At 40.1% G+C, this 24,142-nt stretch overlaps 2 protein-coding genes across 2 annotated transcripts; both read left to right on the top strand.

Annotated features, from left to right (window-relative positions):
* The first annotated feature begins 1,897 nt into the window (after window positions 1–1,897).
* LOC128360021 (P2Y purinoceptor 14-like) lies at window positions 1,898–3,773 on the top strand. Its single transcript, XM_053320335.1, has 3 exons — window positions 1,898–2,023; window positions 2,110–2,369; window positions 3,185–3,773. Exons 1-3 carry the CDS (start codon window positions 1,898–1,900, stop codon window positions 3,771–3,773), a joined length of 975 nt encoding a protein of 324 aa, XP_053176310.1.
* A 2,927-nt stretch (window positions 3,774–6,700) lies between these two features.
* LOC128360020 (uncharacterized) lies at window positions 6,701–24,142 on the top strand. Its single transcript, XM_053320334.1, has 10 exons — window positions 6,701–6,731; window positions 8,741–8,883; window positions 11,187–11,446; window positions 11,547–12,134; window positions 14,748–14,898; window positions 14,990–15,249; window positions 15,510–16,120; window positions 21,299–21,441; window positions 23,132–23,391; window positions 23,491–24,142. The coding sequence occupies exons 1-10, from the start codon at window positions 6,701–6,703 to the stop codon at window positions 24,140–24,142; spliced, it is 3,099 nt and encodes a 1,032-aa protein (XP_053176309.1).

The following is a 24,142-nucleotide window of genomic DNA, read 5'->3' as shown; positions in this document are numbered from 1 at the left end:
AAGCAGAAGGTACATGTTATGTATATGTTGATGGATATTAAAGACTGATATGTCAAAGTTTAGACATGATATTACTATGTAACGGCCTTTTAGATGCTCAATGATGTCTTATATGTTGTTGGTTAGGGGTCACAAAAGGTCAATTTATACATTGAGGTCAAGTTTTAACAAAATAATGCATTACCACATTTTCATTCAGATAACCTGAGGTGAGAGGTCTATGAGAATGGCGATAGCAGGTTTTACCTCAACCAAATTTAGCTTAACTTTGGAGTGTTATTTATCCTCCTTCCTGACAGGTATTCATGACATAGTTGGTACCAATAGATGCTTTAGTTTCATATGATACCAGTATGTAATATTCAGCTTTAAAACTCAGCCCGCTACAGCTTCCTGTACAGTCCTGCAGCCATCAGAGTCATATGTACGTGTCTGCAGGTGGGTTTTGGTTGGTCAGTCTTCACTGCTGACTGCAGCTGAGCTAAAAGTGACACAGCAACAGTTCCAGTATAACTTAAGTCTTTTTTTCTTTTGTGGTCCTTTAACTAATAGTGAGCAAAGAACCAGGAAATGAAAAAGCATCTGAGCAGCAGTATCACACAATAACCACAGATCAGTTCTTCCTGTCCTTTGAAAGCTGCACAGAAGGAAACATCAAAGCAGTTTCTATCTGAGACCTTCACTGACAGGCTGACAGGTGAGTGCTGCATGTATCTCACTTCTTTGTGCTTCTAATATTATGTTGAAATTTGATTTATTTTTAAAAAATGATTTAAATTAATATGTTTTCCAAGACAAACTTAACATAAGAAACAGTTTTAAACAACTGCGGGCACAGAGTTTACAAGTCGTTAAACACAGTTCATGTTTCATAGATAATAAGTTATGTGCAAGGTTTTTATTTTATTGGTTTATTTAACAGGGCTCATACAGATAAACACTGTTACCTATAGTTAAACAATGCAACAGATGTCATGTATATAAAGCACGTAACTGAAGCCAATTTGCATTTCCTTGGTTCAGCTTTTAAAACTATGCTCAAAGTAACATAAAAAGAATAAAAAGAACAGGACAGATAAAATAGACTGTGTATGAAAAGAATGTATGAGGACCATTTTTGAGGCTTGTGGTACAACCAATTTTAAATTAAACACTGCTGGTGTGAACCAGTTCACAGCGTGTAGAGACGTGTGAAATGTGGTAATTTTTTCGGAAGTGCTTCATGCGTCACATCATCAAACCCTTTTTAAAAATAACCTTAGAGTACTCCTCCCACAGAGAACCATGGTAGCCTTGTGGTTACTGTGTCTGCTACGTGTCTGCAAGTTAAGAAAATCATTCATTTTATCTCAGTCATTTAGGAAGGGCCAGTTGTACATTTGGGTGGGACCAGCCTCATTCGGGTCACTATCAACGTCACGCTTGCTATATTTCCACCACAGCTCAACAGGGAAACACTAAGAGGGAATTTGATGCTAAAAAGACTGTAAATGTGTCAGATATCACTTGATATGACTAACTCACACTGATGAAGCTCAATAGAAGTTGATCATCTACTTTAAATGACTGTGTGGACACACTGTGGATACAGTCCTCCATCACTTTACATTGAAAGCACATTTGAAGGAGATCTGTTAATAGTCAGTATGAACAGGAAGAATGATTACAGAGAGGAAAACCTCTTTCACTGTTATATGGACACCTGACTGCTGGTTTAAGAGACACAAGGGCACCTGGACCTCCTTTAGACTGAATACAAAAGGCTTCTTCCAGCCAAACATTTGTAACAATATAGTCAGCTGATGGTTCAGTAGGATATATAATTAATGTGTCAAACTGTATTTAACAGTATAAAGATGATAGATTTGTGTTCTGTCTTCTTAGAACCTCCATAAACATGGATGACCTGGTAGGAGTGGAAGTGACCTCAGTTACCAACCAGACTGATGATATCAATCAATGTGATCAGACAGACACAAAGGCTCATCTCTTCTTCATGCCGGTCTACAGTCTGGTGTTTGTAGTGAGTGTCAAATATTCATATTCACATTCCCTCCTCCTCCTCTGTCTGCCAATCAGCACACATGTCAATCTGTGTTTCCTCTCCAGGTGGGTTTGGTCCTCAACAGTCTTACCCTGAAGGGTTACTTCTGCTCGGCTCAGCAGCAGGTGTCCAGCATCATGATGGTCTACCTGAGAAACCTGGCAGTCTCTGACTTCCTGCTCTGCCTCTACCTTCCCCTCCGCATCATCAAGTACATCAGCAGATCCGTCACCTTCCACCTGGTTTACTGCAACTTTGCCGTCTTTGGATTGTACCTCAACATGTACGCCAGCATCCTGTTCATGGGTTACATCGCTGCTAACAGGTATGTAACAAAAATATGCTGTGTTCAGTAAAGTTAACACTTTTTTGTGGAGGTTTGAAAATTTATAATCTTTTTTATATGCATCCACATTGATGGAGATTTTAATTATGCAGCCCATATAACAATGGAGGGAGTAGACAGGAGTCCAGGATGTCTTGTATTGAAAAGGTTTATTTTCTTGGCCAAGGAGAAATGAGCGAATGATCAGTACACATTACATGCTACTGACGCTTCCTTCATATTCTGAAGCTTCTCTCCTCCGGGATAGACTTTAAACCACACAGATAATGCCCAAGGTTGAGTCATGCCCAAATATGGACAGATCCAACACATCTACAATATACAGAATTTAGTGTACTGGTCTATAGACAAAACATTGCTTAGACAACACTCAGGACCTTTGTCCTACATCCAACACTTCTGACTCCAGCTGCCCCGATTCCATTCAGGGAAAACAGTCAAACACATATCTGACCTCGGCTGCTATAGCAACCCTATCAGAAATGGCTCCTGTTTTCCCCAAAAGGAGCAGACACACAGAGACAGTGTCTAAACCCTATCATTTGGTGAGGCCTTGCTATGACCGCAAAGCCTAGTTTGACCCAGTGCATATTAATTATGGAAAATTCCCTAACACACATTATATTGACTGAAATGGTCAAGTCCTCGTATCACTGCAGGAGTAAAGTCCAAAGTCTTGTCCTCTCTAGAAACAATATTGGAATCATCATTCCTCACGAAATCCGTGGTTTAACTATTAGTATCACTTATATTCAGTGAAATTATCTGCTGATGCCTGCCTCTCCCGTCTCCAGGTATCTGAAGATCATCTATCCTTCAGGAAACCACTTCCTGCGGACAGTTCAGGCTGCCTGCATCATCTCCACGGTAACCTGGATTTTCCTGCTGGCCCCAGTGATGTCGTACGTCACCATGTCACTCCTCACACAGGAAGCTCCGACTGTTGTCCCTGACAGTTGTGAAAGCTTGCACAATGCCCAGGTCCATGTATTCTACAAAACCATCCACATTTATTCCACCGTCATTTTCTTGGTTGTCCTGGTCTCCCTGGTCTTCTTCTACTACAGCGCCTCCCGCAGTGTGTTGCAGGCACAGCAGAAGCAGCTGGCATCCTCCAGCTGCAAGAAGCTCAGGAGGTCACGCAGGAAAATGTTGGTGCTGGTCAGCGTGTTCTGCATTTGTTTTGTGCCTTACCACCTGGTTCGCCTTCCCTACATCTTCCTACACAGGCAGTGCTCTTTGAGCAAAGTGTTTTACTACCTGAAGGAACTGACCATCCTGTTGTCAGTTCTTAATGTCTGCCTGGATCCGTTCATCTACTTCTTCTTCTCTAAGGCGTTCCGGTCCCAGTTGAGCCGCGCGCGTGCCAAGCAGGGGGAATGAAGGGCAGCTGAGAGCCACCAACAGTGACACACTGCTGAGCACATCAGGAAGATGTTTGGATCCAAACCAACAATGAATTGATGTAGAACTGTGTGTGTATCAAAGCTCATATATCTTATTCCTCTGTTGTTGTTGAAAAACTATTAAAAACATATCAGTGAGTGACATTGCTGCACTGGGGGACAAATCACCTCACTGACAAGTTACATATTGGTGATTCATTTTATTCATTACTCATTACTCAGTTTATATTTTCCATGCTAAATTTTGAACTTTCATTTTTTCATTTTGAACTTTCAATAAGGAGGTCAAAAACCTCCTTATTTATCTTCTACTGGTCCTTAATGCACCCCCTCAGTTCAGACTCTGACTGAAACAGGCTGTTTTAGCTCCTGTCTCTTTACAGATTACACTGATTTTTATGCTATTGATTAAGATTCTGATATTTACTGTGTGATTTCCATCCTGACATCTCTAGCATTTAGAGGTTCATGATAGAGTGTAGTTTATTTCTGACACTGAGCTAATGATTTTAATTTGGATTGAAAAATTGATCATTGCTCAGCTCTAGAGTTAAATTGACTTATTGTTGGTTTAGCTTGTCTTTCACCCTAATAAGTAGCTCAATAAAATTATCCATGAGCTAATTCATCTCACGTATGATGCGTTATTGAATGCATAAGAGCTGTTTTGGTCTGGATTTATCTTACTTATTAAAAGTCCATTGCAATTCCACAAATGTGGCTGCTTTGCCTGGTCCATGTTTTCCATCACATAACAAAAAATATGAAGGGAACAGTTAAATCACACATCAGATCTTGATGAACGAATTATTCAAGTCGAAAATCTTTACTGATGTACAGTGTTTAATTGATTGGGAACAAAATGACATAACAGTCAGTGGAAATCAAAATCATCAACCCTTTGAGGGCTGGATTCAAAATCAAAGCTCAAATGAATGTAGTGGAGTAGAAAGTACAATATTTCCCTCTGAGATGTAGAAAGTAGCAACACATGGAAATACTACAGTAAAGTACTAGTACCTCAAACTGTACTACAGTAAAATACAAGTATCTCAAATTGTACTACAGTAAAGTAAAAGTACCTCAGACTGTACTACAGTAAAGTAAAAGTACCTCAAACTGTACTACAGTAAAGTAAAAGTACCTCAGACTGTACTACAGTAAAGTAAAAGTACCTCAGACTGAACTACAGTAAAGTACAAGTACCTCAAACTGTACTACAGTAAAGTAAAAGTACCTCAGACTGTACTACAGTAAAGTACAAGTACCTCAAACTGTACAGAGCTACAGTAAGATTTGTGTCTTTAAAGCACAGCAGAGAGCAGTCAGGCACTATACTGGTCGAGTCAACGGTTCATGCAGATCTCAAAGACCTGATAGAAGAAGTAAAGCAGTAGTAAAACCATCAGGAGGCATTTGACTGTAAAGATGGAGACAGTGCGCCCTCTGCTGGTGTCACACAGTACTGCACCAACACTTACATTTAATCATAGATAACAAACCTAGATATCCAAGAGACATATATTTTAGTTATTGTGTCTTCAGTCCTGATTTTACTGTAATCTGTTAGTTGTTGCAATACCTGAACAGGACACTAGATGGCGCATTAAGCACTATACACTGCTGTGATAAACATTATTTAACTTCTTATTTTAATAATGAACTTTACCCCAAATCAACTGTAATACTCAACATTACTTTTAAACATATTCCATCATTTCTTGTCCTGCATTTATGCATTTTAATCTTTTACACTTTATTCATATTTATATCTTTTATAAAGTCTTTTTAAGCCTGGCACGTCTCTCCCCGCCCGAGCACACACCTCCAAACAAAATGCCGGCGTCGCCATGGCAACGGACAGAAAAAAAGTCCGTGAAGTTATCCTGAGCAGTTTTGTCCCCAAAAAATAAAAAACACGACTGTAAAAGATCGACGAGTTTCATGTCTGCTGCTGGATTATAGAGACAGTCTGTCATCAGATGCTTCACACATCACGTTACTGTAAACTCACATCACGTTACTGTAAACTCACATCACGTTACTGTGAACTCACATCACGTTACTGTAAACTCACAACACGTTACTGTAAACTCACATCACGTTACTGTAAACTCACATCACGTTACTGTAAACTCACATCACGTTACTGTAAACTCACATCACGTTAAACTCACATCACGTTACTGTAAACACACATCACGTTACTGTAAACTCACATCACGTTAAACTCACATCATCTTTTCCTCCGCAGCTCGGTAAACACTGCAGGTTTAAACAGCTGCTTTAATGTATAAAAATAGTGACTTAATGTTCTTGAAGTTTTCTTTTATAAGATGTGAAAAAACTGTGTAGTAAACACACACATCCGCAGCTCCCAATGCAGGTGGATCCCAGTCTACCTGCATTGGGAGCTGCAGCTTTTACAGATTTAGTTATTTGGTCCAGTTCCTGCTTTCTTACTCTGGATGTGAGTCTACCACTCAATATTTTCTTTTATAGGATGCGAAATTTTTAAAGCTCTATATCAAAACGTGGCACTTTATAGTCAACAGGATAACATTTTAGTATTTTTTTAATTTATTTAAAAAAAATTGATTGTTGTCCATTTAAATGGTTGAGCTCAGAAATAAAAATGATGTTGTGAGGGGTCAGTTATTTCAAGACTGTTTATGTTTATTATTGTTGGTATTTCATATTGTGAATTTAGAGACCCCCCTGATTTATTTTTGTGTGTAATTCTGTTCATTTAATGGTTTCATTTACAATGCATTGAGTTCAGTGATGAGCTGCGCGCTATTTGAGTTCCGCCACCAGGTGGTGGTGCTGAGGCATCAAGAGACAATATGTTTAATGCGGCAAGAGAAGATGAAAACGTAGTTCAGAGTTGTTGTTGTAACCAGCATGAGAGCTGACATGCTAGTTGCTTTAGCAGGTAAGGACACACAGGTGGACTGTGAAGTTATTCTTTCCTACTTTATATTGCGGAAAATAAATAAAAGACACTGTGAGAGACAGTCCGGCTTGTGAATTCATCCTGAGCTGCAACAGTGTTTTAGTAGCTTTTAGTGGTTTGATATGAATGGAAGTGATTGTGTTAAATCAGCTGTGATATCGTCTCATATGGATTGCTGCCTCCTGAATCATGTTGTGACAGACTTTGTGATATCAGCAAACATCAAATTGTTGTTCATTTAATTGATATAATATTGTATTGTGAAATAACTTGTGATTTACACCCCTAATGTTTGGTGTGACCAAACACTTTTTGCATCAGCTGATGTCATTTGTTGTAATTTTTTGTATGAACATGTTGAAACCTGCAATGTTCACCTTCAAGTTAATTTGTTTCTCAACCATATATGAATTCACACATATTGTGGAGTGAATCGTTGTCCGGTGCCAGTCAATCATACATATGAGCAAAAAAAAATGAACACGCAATAAATATATAAAAACAACAATAAACACATAACTCTACATCCAAAATAAATTGAAACCTTGTTCTAACTTTTAAGGCTGTTGCTTTGTTTATGTTACTTTAACACAGCATATTCTTGTTATGACAAAGAAGCAACAGCAGTGAACATTATGTCTGTTTGTGTGGGTGTCATGTTTTGTTTTCATGTTTTGTTTTTTGACTTGCAAATGACCATCATGATCAGCTTTGCTCCTCGAAACTGTTAGTCAGAGCCACACCTGATATCCCACCTCCACATCAGGAACACAGACAGGTGAGTGCTGCACGTAACTTTATACTTGAACAAACAAACTAATCTAAAATTTGGAAATAGGCTGAAGGAAAAACTTTGATTCAACAATTTAAAATGAATAACTACCTGAAAGTATGTAAAGGTTAAATGAGAGTATTAAGAAGTCCTGTGAAGCTGTACTGTATGTTTAGCTCGTCTGGGGTCTAAAGGTGTCTACTATGGAGAGAAGTAATCCTCAAGACTGATTGGTGATATTCATCCTCATTCTGCTGAACAGTTTGGCAGAGTTTTAGTAGAAGGTCTCTGATTATAATCCTGTATATCCTTGGGATGGATGAGGGTGATGGTGGACCTCCTACTCTGTAAAATTGCTTGTTTCTATATCTCTAAATTTTGAAATTCCCTTCTCAAGAATGACAAGTGTTGAGTAAATATTTGCCTGTGATTGGCTTTGACCCTGATATTCTCACCCTAACCCTAACCAATCTAAGCAACAAAAGCAACTAGGAAAGGTATGAAATATGGGTGTGAAAAAAATAAAGTGATACTTGATACTACATCACACCAGAAAGTCAAAACAAATGTGCAAGAAGCTTTAGCATGAGCCCACAAACCCAACTTTTGTACATGGGGTTTGCATCTCAGCCAACATAACGAGCAAAGCAGGATACTGGAAGTGTGCTAAAGTATAGTTGCAGCTACATTTGAATAATGATTTTCATTGTGCGAGATACCTTTGGTACAATCTTATAAACATCCTGCTCTCAGCCTCTTGATCCAGGATCAGACTCTGAGTATGGTCTTACAGCTGCAGACATTACTGTAGGTAAACAGGCTTATTCTGACTGGCTGGAGATCAAGGTGTGTGTCACACTTCAAGCCAGTTAAGGTTAAGCTCTTTACTAATGCAGATTTTGTGCAAATAGCTTCAGAAACAGCTGGAGGTCAGAGGAGAATCTGGGCTGTAAAGAAAGATGATTCAGAGAAAACTAAACATCATATGGTGAATACAATATCACTGTTCATAATAATGAGCCAAAAAAGGAAATTACAGCCAACCACTGAATTTACAAGTCAAACTACAGAAGAATCTGCAAGTTTCAAGTAACTGAAAACCTTTTCATGTGGCATTGATGCTGCTGTGTTGATTTGCTACCACCAGTTCCTGTGTTTCCAATGTTATTTAAATAATTTTCTTACACTTTACATATAACTGTCTTCCCTCTGTTAGAAACTCCAGAGACAAAAATGGACGTGACCTCATCATCCAACCAGTCCTCAGCTAACACCCAGAGCCAAGTCAACAGTCAATGTGAACACATTGATAAATCAGGCCACCTCTTCTTTGCACTGGCCTACAGTCTGGTGTGTGTGGTGAGTTTCAAAGATTCACATCACAGTCTGTTAACAAACATATTCATATAAAAGTAATACAAAAAGGATAACACTATACCAAATACCAACTGGGCTGACAGAGGTCAGATAAATAAATAATATTTATAATAAATGAAATAGATTAAGAAAGGGTGAGGGTTTATGATTAGACTGACTAGCAGAGGGGAATTCATGTTCAAAATAAAAGAGAAACTGTATCCAGACCTTATAGAACTTATGAGAAGAGTGTCAGACAGTGTATTTAAGGTATTTAAGGTGTTTGCCATAACTGCATCTCATCTGCTGCTAAACCAAAGATAGAGGTCAGAGGTTAGGATCGATATCTTTGTTGTAAATGAGTGAAAAAGTTGTGAATATATCTGTTCAGAATTTAGTTAATTTGTGACCTGCCCAAACATATGACTGAGGTTGGCTGGCTCTTACTTACATGATTCTAGCCAACCTGCTCTCAGACAGATGGAGCCTGTAGAGCACCTGAAACTGCCTGAACTCATCTCTGATGCATACTGATGGTGAAAGCACCTGTTTTGTTGCCCACTGCCAAGCTGAGCCTGACATCACTACCACCATCTCTTCTGGTATGAGATGGGGAATCTGTCCTTTGAATATTCTCATATAGGAACCATACCAAGCTGTCACAGGCAGGGTTAATGTTCAGTAACTCATCTATCTAGACGCAACCACAAAAATGTGGTTTAACAAAGCTGACCTAAAACTTACTTACTAAAAACAGGAAGTGAGGAAACACCATCATATCTCTCTAAATAAGTGATCAAATATTTCTTGAAGATAAGTGAAAAAGGGTCTAAAAGTCTAAAGGGAAGAGGGAACAAAGGTTTCGGGTTAGGGTTATTTGTAAGTATGTAAGTATGATGTAAGCAGGCACGGACTGGTAATCTGGCATACCGGGCAATTTGGGCCGGTGCAGGGACGGACTGGTCGGTCTGGCAATTAGGCAGATGCCAGAACAGCCGCGCAGAGGTCTAGACCGGCCGAGCACGCCAAATAGATCACAGCGGCCCCTAGTGGCACTGACGCGGCCCACTCTCTCTTGCATGCTGAACAAGTTCCCAACACGCTTCTAGGTTTCATATCTCTTATGATTTTGCATACAGTACTTGACAATGTTGACCTGATTGGTATTTATACCACACATACCTGTATACATCATAGTCATGGTGTATTTCAAGTTTTACATCAGCCTGCTTCACTTTTGATGGGAAATTTCTTGTTATGATTTTAAAAAATGTTCATGGTTTGAGAAAATTAAAATGAAGCAATGCCTTCTGGGAATTTCATGGCAGTGTAGTAAATCGCGTAAAAAAGTGTAGTAAATCGCGTCTGCGCATTTGTGTGTTGGAAGTTGGACTAATGGTGGTCAAGTCATTCAGTAGATTGGTTGTGGTGGTGATTATACGATTAACTGGTTAGAAAAAATGAATAGAGGCACTAAGCGACAGAAAGGGGGAGCGGAGAAAAAGAGAGACAAGATCAAGAAAGCGCTGCTGTTTGAGGGTGAAAAATGCGCCAAATTGGATTCATTTTTTTGTTGCGGAAAAGAGCAGGCTCCTTCGCAATTTGTTAACTGCATGACGGTAAGACAAATGTTTTTATTATGGAGCGGCTGGCTCTAACAATCTATTCATAATGGTTTATTTGTGCATTGATATGACAATTTTCTTATGCAGTTGTTGAAAGTATGGGAGTTTATCTGCACCATCATTGGGGCTATCAAAAATGCTTCTCTTTCCGTGCGTTGGGTCTGCATCTGCGAGTTGGGCCGCTTGTGGGTGCAAATGCCAGGGCCGTTTCTTTATCCCAGTCCGTCACTGGATGTAAGTATAAGAGCAACTGCTTACTTCCTCCTTCCACTTCCTCTAAAGGGTGTCTATGTGGTAATATTGGTCTGAGTACAATTGATGAGTTGTATGTTGTCAGACCTGTTGTTACAATGCCTAAAATGTCTAGGGGAAGAGGGGAGTCTCAATTGGGATAACTGGAGGAAAAACAAGAGGAAAACTGAGGTAAAAGTAAAAAAACAAGGATTTATTTGACAATTTAGAAAAATCCAAAACTCAAACACAATAATCAATAATAATTTCACTCAGTGACTGATTAAGTATGTGGAGGTCTGAAGGTAGGGGGGTTTGAGATTCTCTGTCAATAGAAAAGTATGAATGTTTTTGAGGAAAGACTGATTCATTTATGATGTAGACCACAAGGACAAGTCAGTAAAATCACTGTTTTCTTCACCCTCTCATTCCTTGCTGTTTCTTCTCCAGGTGGGTTTGGTCCTCAACGGCTTCACCCTGAAGGTTTACTTCTGCTCAGCTCAGCGGCAGGTGTCCAACATCATGATGGTCTACCTGAAGAACCTGGCAGCCTCTGACTTCCTGCTCTGCCTCTGCCTCCCCTTCTATATAGCCAACTACGTCAGCAGCTCCGTCACTCTCCGCCTGGTCCACTGCATCTTTGCCTCCTGCGCCTTTTACCTCAACATGTACGCCAGCATCCTGTTCATGGGTTACATTGCTGCTGACAGGTAGGCTGGGTGGCTTTGGTCTTATTTGATCCAGGAAGCAACATCAGCACATCCTTGTTGTCTGCTATATTTTTAAAAAATCAGCCTCTTCTCTCTCTAGGTATTTTAAAATCATCCATCCTTTAAGAACTCACATCCTGCGAACAGTGAAGGCTGCCCGCATCATCTCCACGGTAACCTGGGTTTTCTTCTTGGCCCTTATGACCTCCTACATCACCCTGTGGCACCTCACCAAGCCAGAATTGACCTTTGTCCCTGACAAATGTGACACCTTGGAAAGCCCCCAGGTCATTGTATTCTACAAAATCATCCACGTCGGCTCCGCCACCACATTCCTGTTTGTCCTTGTCTGCATGATCTTCTTCTACTACAGCGCCTCACGCAGTTTGTTGCAGGCACAGCAGAGGCAGCTGGCATCCTCCAGCTGCCAGAAGCTCATGAGGTCAAACAGGAAAATGTTGGTTCTGGTCAGCGTCTTCTGTGTTTGTTTTGTGCCCTACCACCTCACTCTCATTCCCTATGCCTTACTGAGGAAGTATTGCTCCTTACGCCTGGTGTTGCACTACCTGATTGAAGGGACCATCTTACTGTCAGTCTTCAATGTCTGTCTGGATCCAGTCATCTACTTCTTCAGCTGTAAGGCCTTTCGGACCAATCTGAACCTGGAGAGAGTGTTCACCAGGAACAAGCAAATACCTCGCACAGAGACAAGAAGGAACGAGGGGCAGCTGAGCATCATCCACACCAACTGATGAACACCGTCCATCACACGTGACTTAAAAACAACAACAGCACAACTGCAGATGTGAGAAAAATAACACCAACAGAAGCATACAGCTGTTTCACATTTAAATAACTCAAAATAAATGTGACATCCGTCGTGTATCAGACGTTATCAGTCAAAACACTAACATTTCCTGTTTTTAACACTTTCCCTGACCTTACAATACCATATAATCTGCTTTGGGGATCCTCAGACCTGCAAACAACCAACCACTGCAAGTGAGGGCGAAAACCCAGCTAAGCCAAGTGATTAGCGATTATCGCATGTAAAAATCTGTAAAATGTGTCAATTCATCACATCTGACACATGTAATAATTTGTCATGAGAAAATTAAACAATAATGGTCAAGACTATTCACCAAATGAGCAATGAGTGAAAACATAATTAAACAAGTTACTCTGTGAAATGCATTTCATATGATGAACCACATGTGTTTATATGTGTGCCTGTTACACAGAGGCACGTTCTTATTAAGACCAGCCACTGAGATCAGTTTTTAAACATTTCCGTCACTAAACAGAAGAACAATTCAACCAAACATTGAAGTGCACAGGCAGCAGGTTGTTTTGTAGTATGTCAGAGAAACTGGTTTGAGGTGAAGATTGTGTGCAAGATCAGACAAAGGACAGAATACGTGATCATTTGGTTAACAAATGATCACGTATTCTAGCCTCCATCCAGTTCACTGAGTCACATTTGAGTGTGACCACAGTGTGGTGGAGTTCAGTGTAAGTGCTCACAGAAAGTGTCAGCATAGTGACAGGAACATATTTCAAGATTTTTTTTAACCCTTTCATACCACAAATTTAACCAAACTATTGTTTTTCTGCCACGGCAGCTTAGCATCACATGATTGGTACCAATGGATTCATTATCTCATCTAGTTTCTCATGATGCCAACATATTGAGCTTCAAACCTGAGTCCGATATTGCCTTTTGTACAGCGCTGCAAGTAGGGTTTATAGTCAGTCACTGTTCCCCAAAACCCAAGATGATGTCGTCAAAGGTCTTTTTTGCCTGATCAGTTTACTGTCACAGAGGACAAAAGAACCCACAAATATTCACATTTGAGAAGCTGTGTCTGCAGGTGGGTTTTGGTGGGCCAGTCTGAGATCAAAGCCTGATTTTTATACCAACTTCTCGACTGCAGCAGAGCTAATGTGATGTTAAGTGACATAGCAACAGTTCCAGTAAAACATTTTTTTTCTTTTGTGATCCTCTAACAAGCAACAACAACAAAAACAAAAACAGGAAATGATGAAGCATCATCTGAGCAGCAGTATCACACAATGACCACAGATCAGTTCTTCCTGTCAATAAAAGCTGCACAGAAGGAAACATCAAAGCAGTTTCTATCTGAGGCCTTCACTGACAGACTGACAGGTGAGTGCTGCATGTATCTCACTTCTTTGTGCTTCTAATCTTATGTTGAAATTTGATTTATTTTTAAAAAATGATATAAATTCATATGTTTTCCAAGACAAACTTAACATAAGAAACTGTTTTAAACAACTGCGGGCACAGAGTTTGGAAGTTAACCAAAGTTCATGTTTCCTAGATAACTTATGTGCAAGGTTTTTATTTAATTGGTTTATTTAACAGGGATCATACAGATAAACACTGTTACCTATAGTTAAACAATGCAACAGAGGTCATGTATATAAAGCACGTAACTGAAGGCAATTTGCATTTCCTTGGTTCAGCTTTTAAACCTATACTCAAACTAACATTCAAAGAATAAAAAGAACAGGTCAGATAAAATAGACTGTGTATGAACAGAATGTATGAGGACCATTTTTGAGGCTTGTGGTACAACCAATTTGCAAGGTTGAAGTGACGTTTCACGCAGTTTATTTGAGCACACTGCTGGTATGAACCAGTTTACAGCGTGTTGACACATGTGAAATGTGGTAATCTATTCAGAAGTACCATGGTAGCCTTGTGGTTACTGTGTCTGTAAGTTAAGAAAATGCATGTTCTCTCAGTCATTTAGGAAGGGCCAGTTGTACATTTGGGTGGGCCCAGCCTCGTTAGGGTCACTATCAACGTCACGTTTGCTATATTTCCACCACAGCTCAACAGGGAAACACTAAGAGGGAATTTGATGCTAAAAAGACTGTAAATGTGTCAGATATCACTTGATATGACTAACTCAGACTGATGAAGCTCAATAGAAGCTGATCATATACTTTAAATGACTGTGTGGACACACTGTGGATACAGTCCTCCATCACTTTATATTGAAAGCACATTTGAAGGAGATGTTTCAATAGTCAATGATGAACAGGAGGAATGATTACAGAGAGGAAAACCTCTTTCACTGTTATATGGACACCTGACTGCTGGTTTAAGAGACACAAGGGCACCTGGACCTCCTTTAGACTGAATCCAAAAGGTTTCTTCCAGCCAAACATTTGTAACAATATAGTCAGCTGATGGTTCAGTAGGATATATAATTAATGTGTCAAACTGTATTTAACAGTATAAAGATGATAGATTTGTTTTCTGTCTTCTTAGAACCTCCACAAACATGGATGAGCTGGTAGGAGTGGGAGTGACCTCATTTACCAACCAGACCGCTGATGATGATGATGATATCAATCAATGTGATCAGACAGACACAAAGGCTCACCTCTTCTTCATGGTGGTCTACACTCTGGTGTTTGTAGTGAGTGTCAAATATTCAGATAACAGTCACATTCCCTCCTCCTCCTCTGTCTGCCAATCAGCACACATGTCTATCTCTGTTTCCTCTCCAGGTGGGTTTGGTCCTCAACAGTCTCACCCTGAAGGTTTACTTCTGCTCAGCTCAGCAGCAGGTGTCCAGCATCATGATGGTCTACCTGAGAAACCTGGCAGCCTCTGACTTCCTGCTCTGTCTCTTCCTTCCCCTCCGCATCATCAAGTACATCAGCAGCTCCGTCACCTTCCAAATGGTTTACTGCAACTTTGCCATCTTTGGATTGTACCTCAACATGTACGCCAGCATCCTGTTCATGGGTTACATCGCTGCTAACAGGTAGGTAAAATATGCTGTGTTCAGCACAGTTAACACTTTTTTGTAGAGGTTTGATACTTTATTAACTTTTTTCTTTGCATCCACATTATATTGACTGAAATGGTCAAGTCCTCGTATCACTGCAGGAGTAAAGTACAAAGTCTTGTCCTCTCTAGAAACAATATTGGAATCATCATTCCTCATGAAATCCGTGGTTTAACTATTAGTATCACTTATACTCAGTGAAATGATCTGCTGATGCCTGCCTCTCCTCTCTCCAGGTATCTGAAGATCATCTATCCTTTAGGAAATCACTTCCTGCGGACAGTTCAGGCTGCCCGCATCATCTCCACGGTAACCTGGGTTTTCCTGCTGGCCCCAGTGATCATGTATGTCACCCTGTCACTCCTCACACAGGAAGCTCCGACTGTTGTCACTAACAGTTGTGAAAGCTTGCACAGCTCCCAGGTCCATGTATTCTACAAAATCATCCACATCTGCTCCGGCATCACCTTCCTGGTTGTCCTGGTCTCTCTGGTCTTCTTCTACCACAGCGCCTCCCGCAGTGTGTTGCAGGCACAGCAGAGGCAGCTGGCATCCTCCAGCTGCAAGAAGCTCAGGAGGTCACGCAGGAAAATGTTGGTGCTGGTCAGCGTCTTCTGCGTTTGTTTTGTGCCTTACCACCTGGTCCGCCTTCCCTACATCTTCCTACACAGGCAGTGCTCTTTGAGCAAAGTGTTTTACTACCTGAAGGAGGTGACCGTCCTGCTGTCGGTTCTTAATGTCTGCCTGGATCCGGTCGTCTACTTCATGTTGTCTAAGGCGTTCCGGGCGCAGCTGATCATCCACATTGCAAAGAGGGGAAATGAAGGGCAGCCGAGAGCCACCAACAGTGACACACTGCTAAGCACATCAGTGAGATAAACATAAGAAATCTAATGTTTGGATAGTTGAGCTAAGGACTTAAAGAGAACCTATTATGGTCATTTCAGCTTTAAACTTCTATTTTTGGACCACCACTTTGCATGATTCACTCTTTATTTATCTTCTACTGGTCCTTAATGCAGCCCCTCAGTTCAGCCTCTGACTGAAACAGGCTGTTTTAGCTCCTGTCTCTTTACAGATTACACTGATTTTTATGCTATTGATTAAGATTCTGATATTTACTGTGTGATTTCCATTCTGACATCTATAGCATTTAGAGGTTCATGATAGAGTGTAGTTTATTTCTGACACTGAGCTAATGATTTTAATTTGGATTGATAAATTGATCATTGCTCAGCTCTTGAATTAAATTGACTTATTGTTGGTTTAACTTGTCTTTCACCCTAATAAGTAGCTCAATAAAATTATCCATGAGCTAATTAATCTCGCGGATGATGTGTTTTTGAATACATAAAGAGCTATTTTGGTGTGGACTTATGTGTACTTCAAGTTGAAAATTTTTACTGATGTACAGTGTTTAATTGATTGGGAACAAAATGACATAACAGTCAGTGGAAACCAAAATCATCAACCCTTTGAGGGCTGGATTGAAAATCAAAGCTCAAATAAATGTAGTGGAGTAGAAAGTACAATATTTCCCTCTGAGATGTAGAAAGTAGCAACACATGGAAATACTACAGTAAAGTACAAGTACCTCAAACTGTACTACTGTAAAGTACAAGTACCTCAAACTGTACTGAAGCACAGTACTTAGTTATTTTCCACCTCAGTGCAGGATTGCGAAGTGTTGTATCTTTAAAGCAGAGCAGAGAGCAGTCAGGCACTATACTGGTCGAGTCAACGGTTCATGCAGATCTCAAAGACCTGATAGAAGAAGTAGAGAAGTAGTAAATCATCAGGAGGCATTTGACTGTAAAGATGGAGACAGTGCGCCCTCTGCTGGTGTCACACAGTACTGCACCAACACTTACATTTAATCATAGATAACAAACCATCTATAATCAATTTAACATCCACTCTAGCTGGAGTACTTATCACCAGAGCGAAATCAAAGGGGATCTTGGATATATTAACGGAATATAAAGCACAAACATCTGAGGTGTATAATGATGTCATCAGTAAGATTAAATATGTCCGGTCCATTTGGTGGCACATGGACGCCCAATGTCATTCTAAGATGCTTAATGTTGGTTTTCATAACTTTAAAGTACAGCTCATTTTTAATTACAGGTCATTTTACTGCAGTAAAGTATCAGCTTCCTGGTTCACTTTTGTAATGAGGAGTTTATGTACTGCAACCCTACCGTGTGTGTGTGTGTGTGTGTGTGTGTGTGTGTGTGTGTGTGTGTGTGTGTTGCGTTGCTGTATTTTTGGTTGGATAGCTCCTGGACTTCTTCAGCAGGACATGGACTGACCCCACTGAGGTTGGTGATGATATCAAAGAGCAGGCTGTAAATATAAAGACTACAGGACTTGTTCAGAATCTATTCTCATCCTAAAATATCACAGCTGTGATTGTAAACCTACACAGAAATAAAGCCTCTTTCTGCTTGGAAACAAAGACTTAAGAACAGTGGCGTAAGGGGGCTGGTGGCTGGCGGCACAGTTTGATGGTTGGGGTCCGAGGCTTAATGTCAAATAAACTTCATACCGCAGCAAAAAAATAAAAATGAGAAAGTATGGTATCTTTGACCCGCAGAGACAGGAATAAAACATTATAATCAGGCATGATAAAATGTCCATTTCACTCACATCACCTAAAGTTACCAACAGTTAAAGTAAAGTTACCAATAAGTTAATGTGCTTAAAAAGAGACACCACCATATATATTTTAGTTATTTGCTTTGTCTTCAGTCCTGTTAGTTGTTGCAATACCTGAACAAGACACTAGATGGCGCATTAAACACTATACACTGCTGTGATATACCTTATTTAACTTCTTATTTTAATAATGAACTTTACCCCAAATCAACTGTAATACTCAACATTACTTTTAAACATATTCCATCATTTCTTGTCCTGCATTTATGCATTTTAATCTTTTACACTTAATTCATATTTATATCTTTTATAGTCTTTTTAAGCCTGGCACGTCTCTCTCCGCCTGAGCGCGCGTACACCTCCAAACAAAATGCCGGCGTCGCCATGGCAACGGCCAGAAAACAAGTCCGTGAAGTTATCCTGAGCAGTTTTGTCCCCAAAAAATAAAAAACACGACTGTAAAAGATCGACGAGTTTCATGTCTGCTGCTGGATTATAGAGACAGTCTGTCATCAGATGCTTCTCACATCACGTTACTGTAAACTCACATCACGTTACTGTAAACTCACATCACGTTACTGTAAACTCACATCACGTTACTGTGAACTCACATCACGTTATTGTAAACTCACATCACGTTACTGTAAACTCACATCACGTTACTGTAAACTTACACATCACGTTACTGTAAACTCACAGAAACACTGAAATGTGCTGCTCGTCTTTGATCGTGTCGTTTTTTACTCCGCAGCTCGGTAAACACTGCAGGTTTAAACAGCTGCTTTAATGTATAAAAATAGTGACTTAATGTTCTTTCAGTTTTCTTTCATAAGATGTGAATAAAACTGTGTAGTAAACACACACATCCGCAGCTCCCAATGCAGGTGGATCCCAGTCTACCTGCATTGGGAGCTGCAGCTTTTACAGATTTAGTTATTTGGTCCAGTTCCTGCTTTCTTACTCTGGATGTGAGTCTACCACTCAATTTTATTTTATAAGATGTGAAATTTTTAAAGCTCTGTGTCAAAACGTGGCACTTTATAGTCAACAGGATAATATTTTAGTAGCTGATTTTTTTTATTAAAAAAGAATAGATTGTTGTCCATTTAAATGGTTGAGCTCAGAAATAAAAATTATGTTGTGAGGAGTCAGTTATTTCAAGACTGTTTATGTTTATTATTGTTGGTATTTCATATTGTGAATTTAGAGACCCCCCCTGATTTATTTTTGTGTGTAATTCTGTTCATTTAATGGTTTCATTTACAATGCATTGAGTTCAGTAATGAGTTGCGCGCTTTTTGAGTTCCGCCACCAGGTGGTGCTGCTGAGGCATCAAGAGACAATATGTTTAATGCGGCAAGATAAGATGAAAACGTAGTTCAGAGTTGTTGTTGTAACCAGCATGAGAGCTGACATGCTAGTTGCTTTAGCAGCTAAGGACACACAGGTGGACTGCAAAGTTATTGTTTCCTACTTTATATTGTGGAAAATAAATAAAAGACACTGTGAGAGACAGTCCGGCTTGTGAATTCATCCTGAGCTGCAACAGTGTTTTAGTAGCTTTTAGTGGTTTGATATGAATGGAAGTGATTGTGTTAAATCAGCTGTGATATCGTCTCATATCGATTGCTGCCTCCTGAATCATATTGTGACAGACTTTGTGATATCAGCAAACATCGAGTTGTTGTTCATTTAACTGATATAATATTGTATCGTGAAAAAACTTGTGATTTACGCCCCTAATGTTTGGTGTCACCAAACACTTTTTGCATCAGCTGATGTCATTTGTTGTAATTTTTTTGTCTTAACATGTTGAAACCTGCAATGTTCACCTTCAAGTTAATTTGTTTCTCAACCATATATGAATTCACACGTATTGTGGAGTGAATCGTTGTCCGGTGCCAGTCAAACATACATATGAGCAAAAAAAGAGAACATGCAATAAATATATAAAAACAACAACAAACACATAACTCTACATCCAAAAATCTAACTTTTAAGCCTTTGCTTTGTTTATGTTACTTTAACACATAATATTCTTCTTATGACAAAGACGCAACATCAGTGAACATTGTGTCTGTTTGTGTGGGTGTCATGTTTTGTTTTCATGTTTTGTTTTTTGACTTGCAAATGACCATCATGATCAGCTTTGCTCCTCGAAACTGTTAGTCAGAGCCACACCTGATATCCCACGTCCACATCAGGAACACAGACAGGTGAGTGCTGCACGTAACTTTATACTTGAACAAACTAATTAATCTAAAATTTGGAAATAGACTGAAGGGAAGACTTTGATTCAACAATTTAAAATGAATAACTACCTGAAAGTATGTAAAGGTTAAATGAGAGTATTAAGAAGTCCTGTGAAGCTGTACTGTATGTTTAGCTCGTCTGGGGTCTAAAGGTGTCTACTATGGAGAGAAGTAATCCTCCAGACTGATTGGTGATATTCATCCTCATTTTGCTGAACAGGTTGGCAGAGTTTTAGTAGAAGGTCTCTGATTATAATCCTGTATATCCTTGGGATGGATGAGGGTGATGGTGGACCTCCTACTCTGTAAAATGGCTTGTTTCTACATCTCTAAATTTTGAAATTCCCTTCGCAAGAATAACAAGTGTTGAGTAAATATTTGCCTGTGATTGGCTTTGACCCTGATATTCTCACCCTAACCCTAACCAATCTAAGCAACAAAAGCAACTAGGAAAGGTATGAAATATGGGTGTGAAAAAAATAAAGTGATACTCGATACTACATCACACCAGAAAGTCAAAACAAATGTGCGAGAAGCTTTAGCATGAGCCCACAAACCCAACTTCTATAGATGGGGTTTGCATCTCAGCCAACATAACGAGCAAAGCAGGATACTGGAAGTGTGCTAAAGTATAGTTGCAGCTACATTTGAATAATGATTTTCATTGTGCGAGATACCTACTCTGAATACTGTCTTACAGCTGCAGACATTACTGTAGGTAAACAGGCTTATTCTGACTGGCTGGAGATCAAGGTGTGGGTCACACTTCAAGCCAGTTAAGGTTAAGCTCTTTACTAATGCAGATGTTGTGCAAATAACTTCAGAAACAGCTGGAGGTCAGAGGAGAATCTGGGCTGCAAGGAAAGATGATTCAGAGAAAACTAAACAGTATATGGTGAATAAAATATCACTGTTTAAAAAAAGGAAATTACAGCCAACCACTGAATTTACAAGTCAAACTACAGAAGAAATCTGCAAGTTTCAAGTAACTGAAAACCTTTTCATGTGACATTGATGATGCTGTGTTGATTTGCTACCACCAGTTCCTGTGTTTCCAATGTTATTTAAATAATTTTCTTACACTTTACATATAACTGTCTTCCCTCTGTTAGAAACTCCAGAGACAAAAATGGACGTGACCTCATCATCCAACCAGTCCTCAGCTAACACCCAGAGCCAAGTCAACAGTCAATGTGAACACATTGATAAATCAGGCCACCTCTTCTTTGCACTGGCCTACAGTCTGGTGTGTGTGGTGAGTTTCAAATATTCACATCACAGTCTGTTAACAAACATATTCATATAAAAGTAATACAAAAAGGATAACACTATACCACATACCAATTCGGCTGACAGAGGCCGGATAAATAAATAATGCTTATCATGAATGAAATAGATTATTTATATAGTTTATGATTAGACTGACTAGCAGAATTCATGTTAAAAAAAAGAGAAACTGTATCCAGACCTTATAGAACTTATGAGAAGAGTGTCAGACAGTGTATTTAAGGTATTTAAGGTGTTTGCCATAACTGCATCTCATCTGGTGCTAAACCAAAGATAGAGGTCAGAGGTTAGGATCGATATCTTTGTTGTAAATGAGTGAAAAAGTTCTGAATATATCTGTCCAGAATTTAGTTAATTTGTGACCTGCCCAAACATATGACTGAGGTTGGCAGGCTCTTAGTTACATGATTCTAGCCAACCTGCTCTCAGACAGATGGAGCCTGTAGAGCACCTGAAACTGCCTGAACTCATCTCTGATGCATACTGATGGTGAAAGCACCTGTTTTGTTGCCCACTGCCAAGCTGAGCCTGACATCACTACAACCATCTCCTCTGGTATGAGCTGGGGAATCTGTCCTTTGAATATTCTCATATAGGAACCATACCAAGCTGTCACAGGCAGGCTTAACGTTCAGTAACTCATCTATCTAGACGCAACCACAAAAATGTGGTTTAACAAAGCTGACCTAAAACTTACTTACTAAAAACAGGAAGTGAGGAAACACCATCATATCTCTCTAAATAAGTGATCAAATATTTCTTGAAGATAAGTGAAAAAGGGTCTAAAAGTCTAAAGGGAAGAGGGAACAGAGGTTTCGGGTTAGGGTTATTTTTTATTCTGAAACCCTCCTAAGACTGGATGTAAGTATAAGAGCAACTGCTTACTTCCTCCTTCCACTTCCTCTAAAGGGTGTCTATGTGGTAATATTGGTCTGAGTACAATTGATGAGTTCAGATCTGCACAACCAAATAGCAGCAAGGAAGAAAACCAACAAAGGTCCCATTCAACTGGACTAAACAAGGCTGGCTTGAGTTGTATGTTGTCAGACCTGTTGTTACAATGCCGAAAATGTCTAGGGGAAGAGGGGAGTCTCAACTGGGATAACTGGAGGAAAAACAAGAGGAAAACTGAGGTAAAAGTACAAAACCAAGGATTTCTTTGACAATTTAGAAAAATCCAAAACTCAAACACAATAAACAACCAAAAATGGACTTCACTAAAAAGGAAGCCGATCTGAGAAAGTAGAAACAATAGCCACAGCTACTGATAAGGAGCACTGTCTTATAAATGTGCTGAAAGGCACAAAACCAGCCATAATTCTGCTGGATGGCCCACTGGCACCGGGTTTAGATTTCTATGGAGTTCATATGCTGAAGCTGATGGCAAAAGGAAACCGCTGCAGCGATCAGGGGGCAAGGTAGGTGCCATAAACAGAAAGCCAAGAAATTTTGAGAAACAATTCAATAATCATTTCACTCAGTGACTGATTAAGAAGTATGTGGAGGTCTGAAGGTAGGGGGGTTTGAGATTCTCTCTCAATAGAAAAGTATGATTGTTTTTGAGGAAAGACTGATTCATTTATGATGTAGACCACAAAGACAAGTCAGTAAAATCACTATTTTCTTCACCCTCTCATTCCTTGCTGTTTCTTCTCCAGGTGGGTTTGGTCCTCAATGGCTTCACCCTGAAGGTTTACTTCTGCTCAGCTCAGCGGCAGGTGTCCAACATCATGATGGTCTACCTGAAGAACCTGGCAACCTCTGACTTGCTGCTCTGCCTCTGCCTCCCCTTCTACATAGCCAACTATGTCAGCAGCTCTCTCACCCTCCGCCTTATTTACTGCACTTTTGCCTGCTGCGCATTTTACGTCAACATGTACGCCAGCATCCTGTTCATGGGTTACATCGCTGCTGACAAGTAGGCTGGGTGGCTTTGGTCTTATTTGATCCAGGAAGCAACATCACCCCACCTTGTTGTCTGCTATGTTTTTGAAACATCTGCCTCTTCTCTCTCTAGGTATTTTAAGATCATCCATCCTTTAAGAACGTACTTCCTGCAGACAGTGAAGGCTGCCCGCATCATCTCCATGGTAACCTGGGTTTTCCTCCTGGCTGTTGTGATCTCCTACATCACCCTGTGGCACCTCACCAAGCCAGAATTGACCTTTGTCCCTGACAAATGTGACGCCTTGGAAAGCCCCCAGGTCATTGTATTCTACAAAATCCTCCACATCTGCTCCACTGCCATCTTCCTGTTCGTCCTTGTCTGCATGATCTTCTTCTACTACAGTGTCTGCCACGTTGCGTTGCTGGCACAGCAGAGGCAGCCGCAATCCTCCAGCTCCAAAAGACATGTCAGGTCAAGCAGGAAACTGTTGGTGCTGGTCAGCATCTTCTTTGTTTGTTTTGTGCCCTACCACCTCTCTATTATTCCCAGTGCCTTACTGAAGAGGTATTGCTCCTTACGCCTGGTGTTGCACTACCTGATTGAAGGGACCATCTTACTGTCAGTCCTCAATGTCTGTCTGGATCCGGTCATCTACTTCTTCAGCTTTAAGGCCTTTCGGACAAATCGGAACTTGAAGCAGATGTTCAGCATGAACAAGCAAACACCAAGCACAGAAACAAGAAGGAAGGAGGGGCAGCTGAGCATCATCCACACCAACTGA

The sequence above is a fragment of the Scomber japonicus genome, chromosome 6 (genome assembly GCF_027409825.1).
Source record: "Scomber japonicus isolate fScoJap1 chromosome 6, fScoJap1.pri, whole genome shotgun sequence".
NCBI lineage: Eukaryota > Metazoa > Chordata > Actinopteri > Scombriformes > Scombridae > Scomber > Scomber japonicus.
The sequence above is the reverse complement of the archived record's forward strand: the minus strand, read 5'-3'. Positions and strand labels throughout refer to the sequence as shown.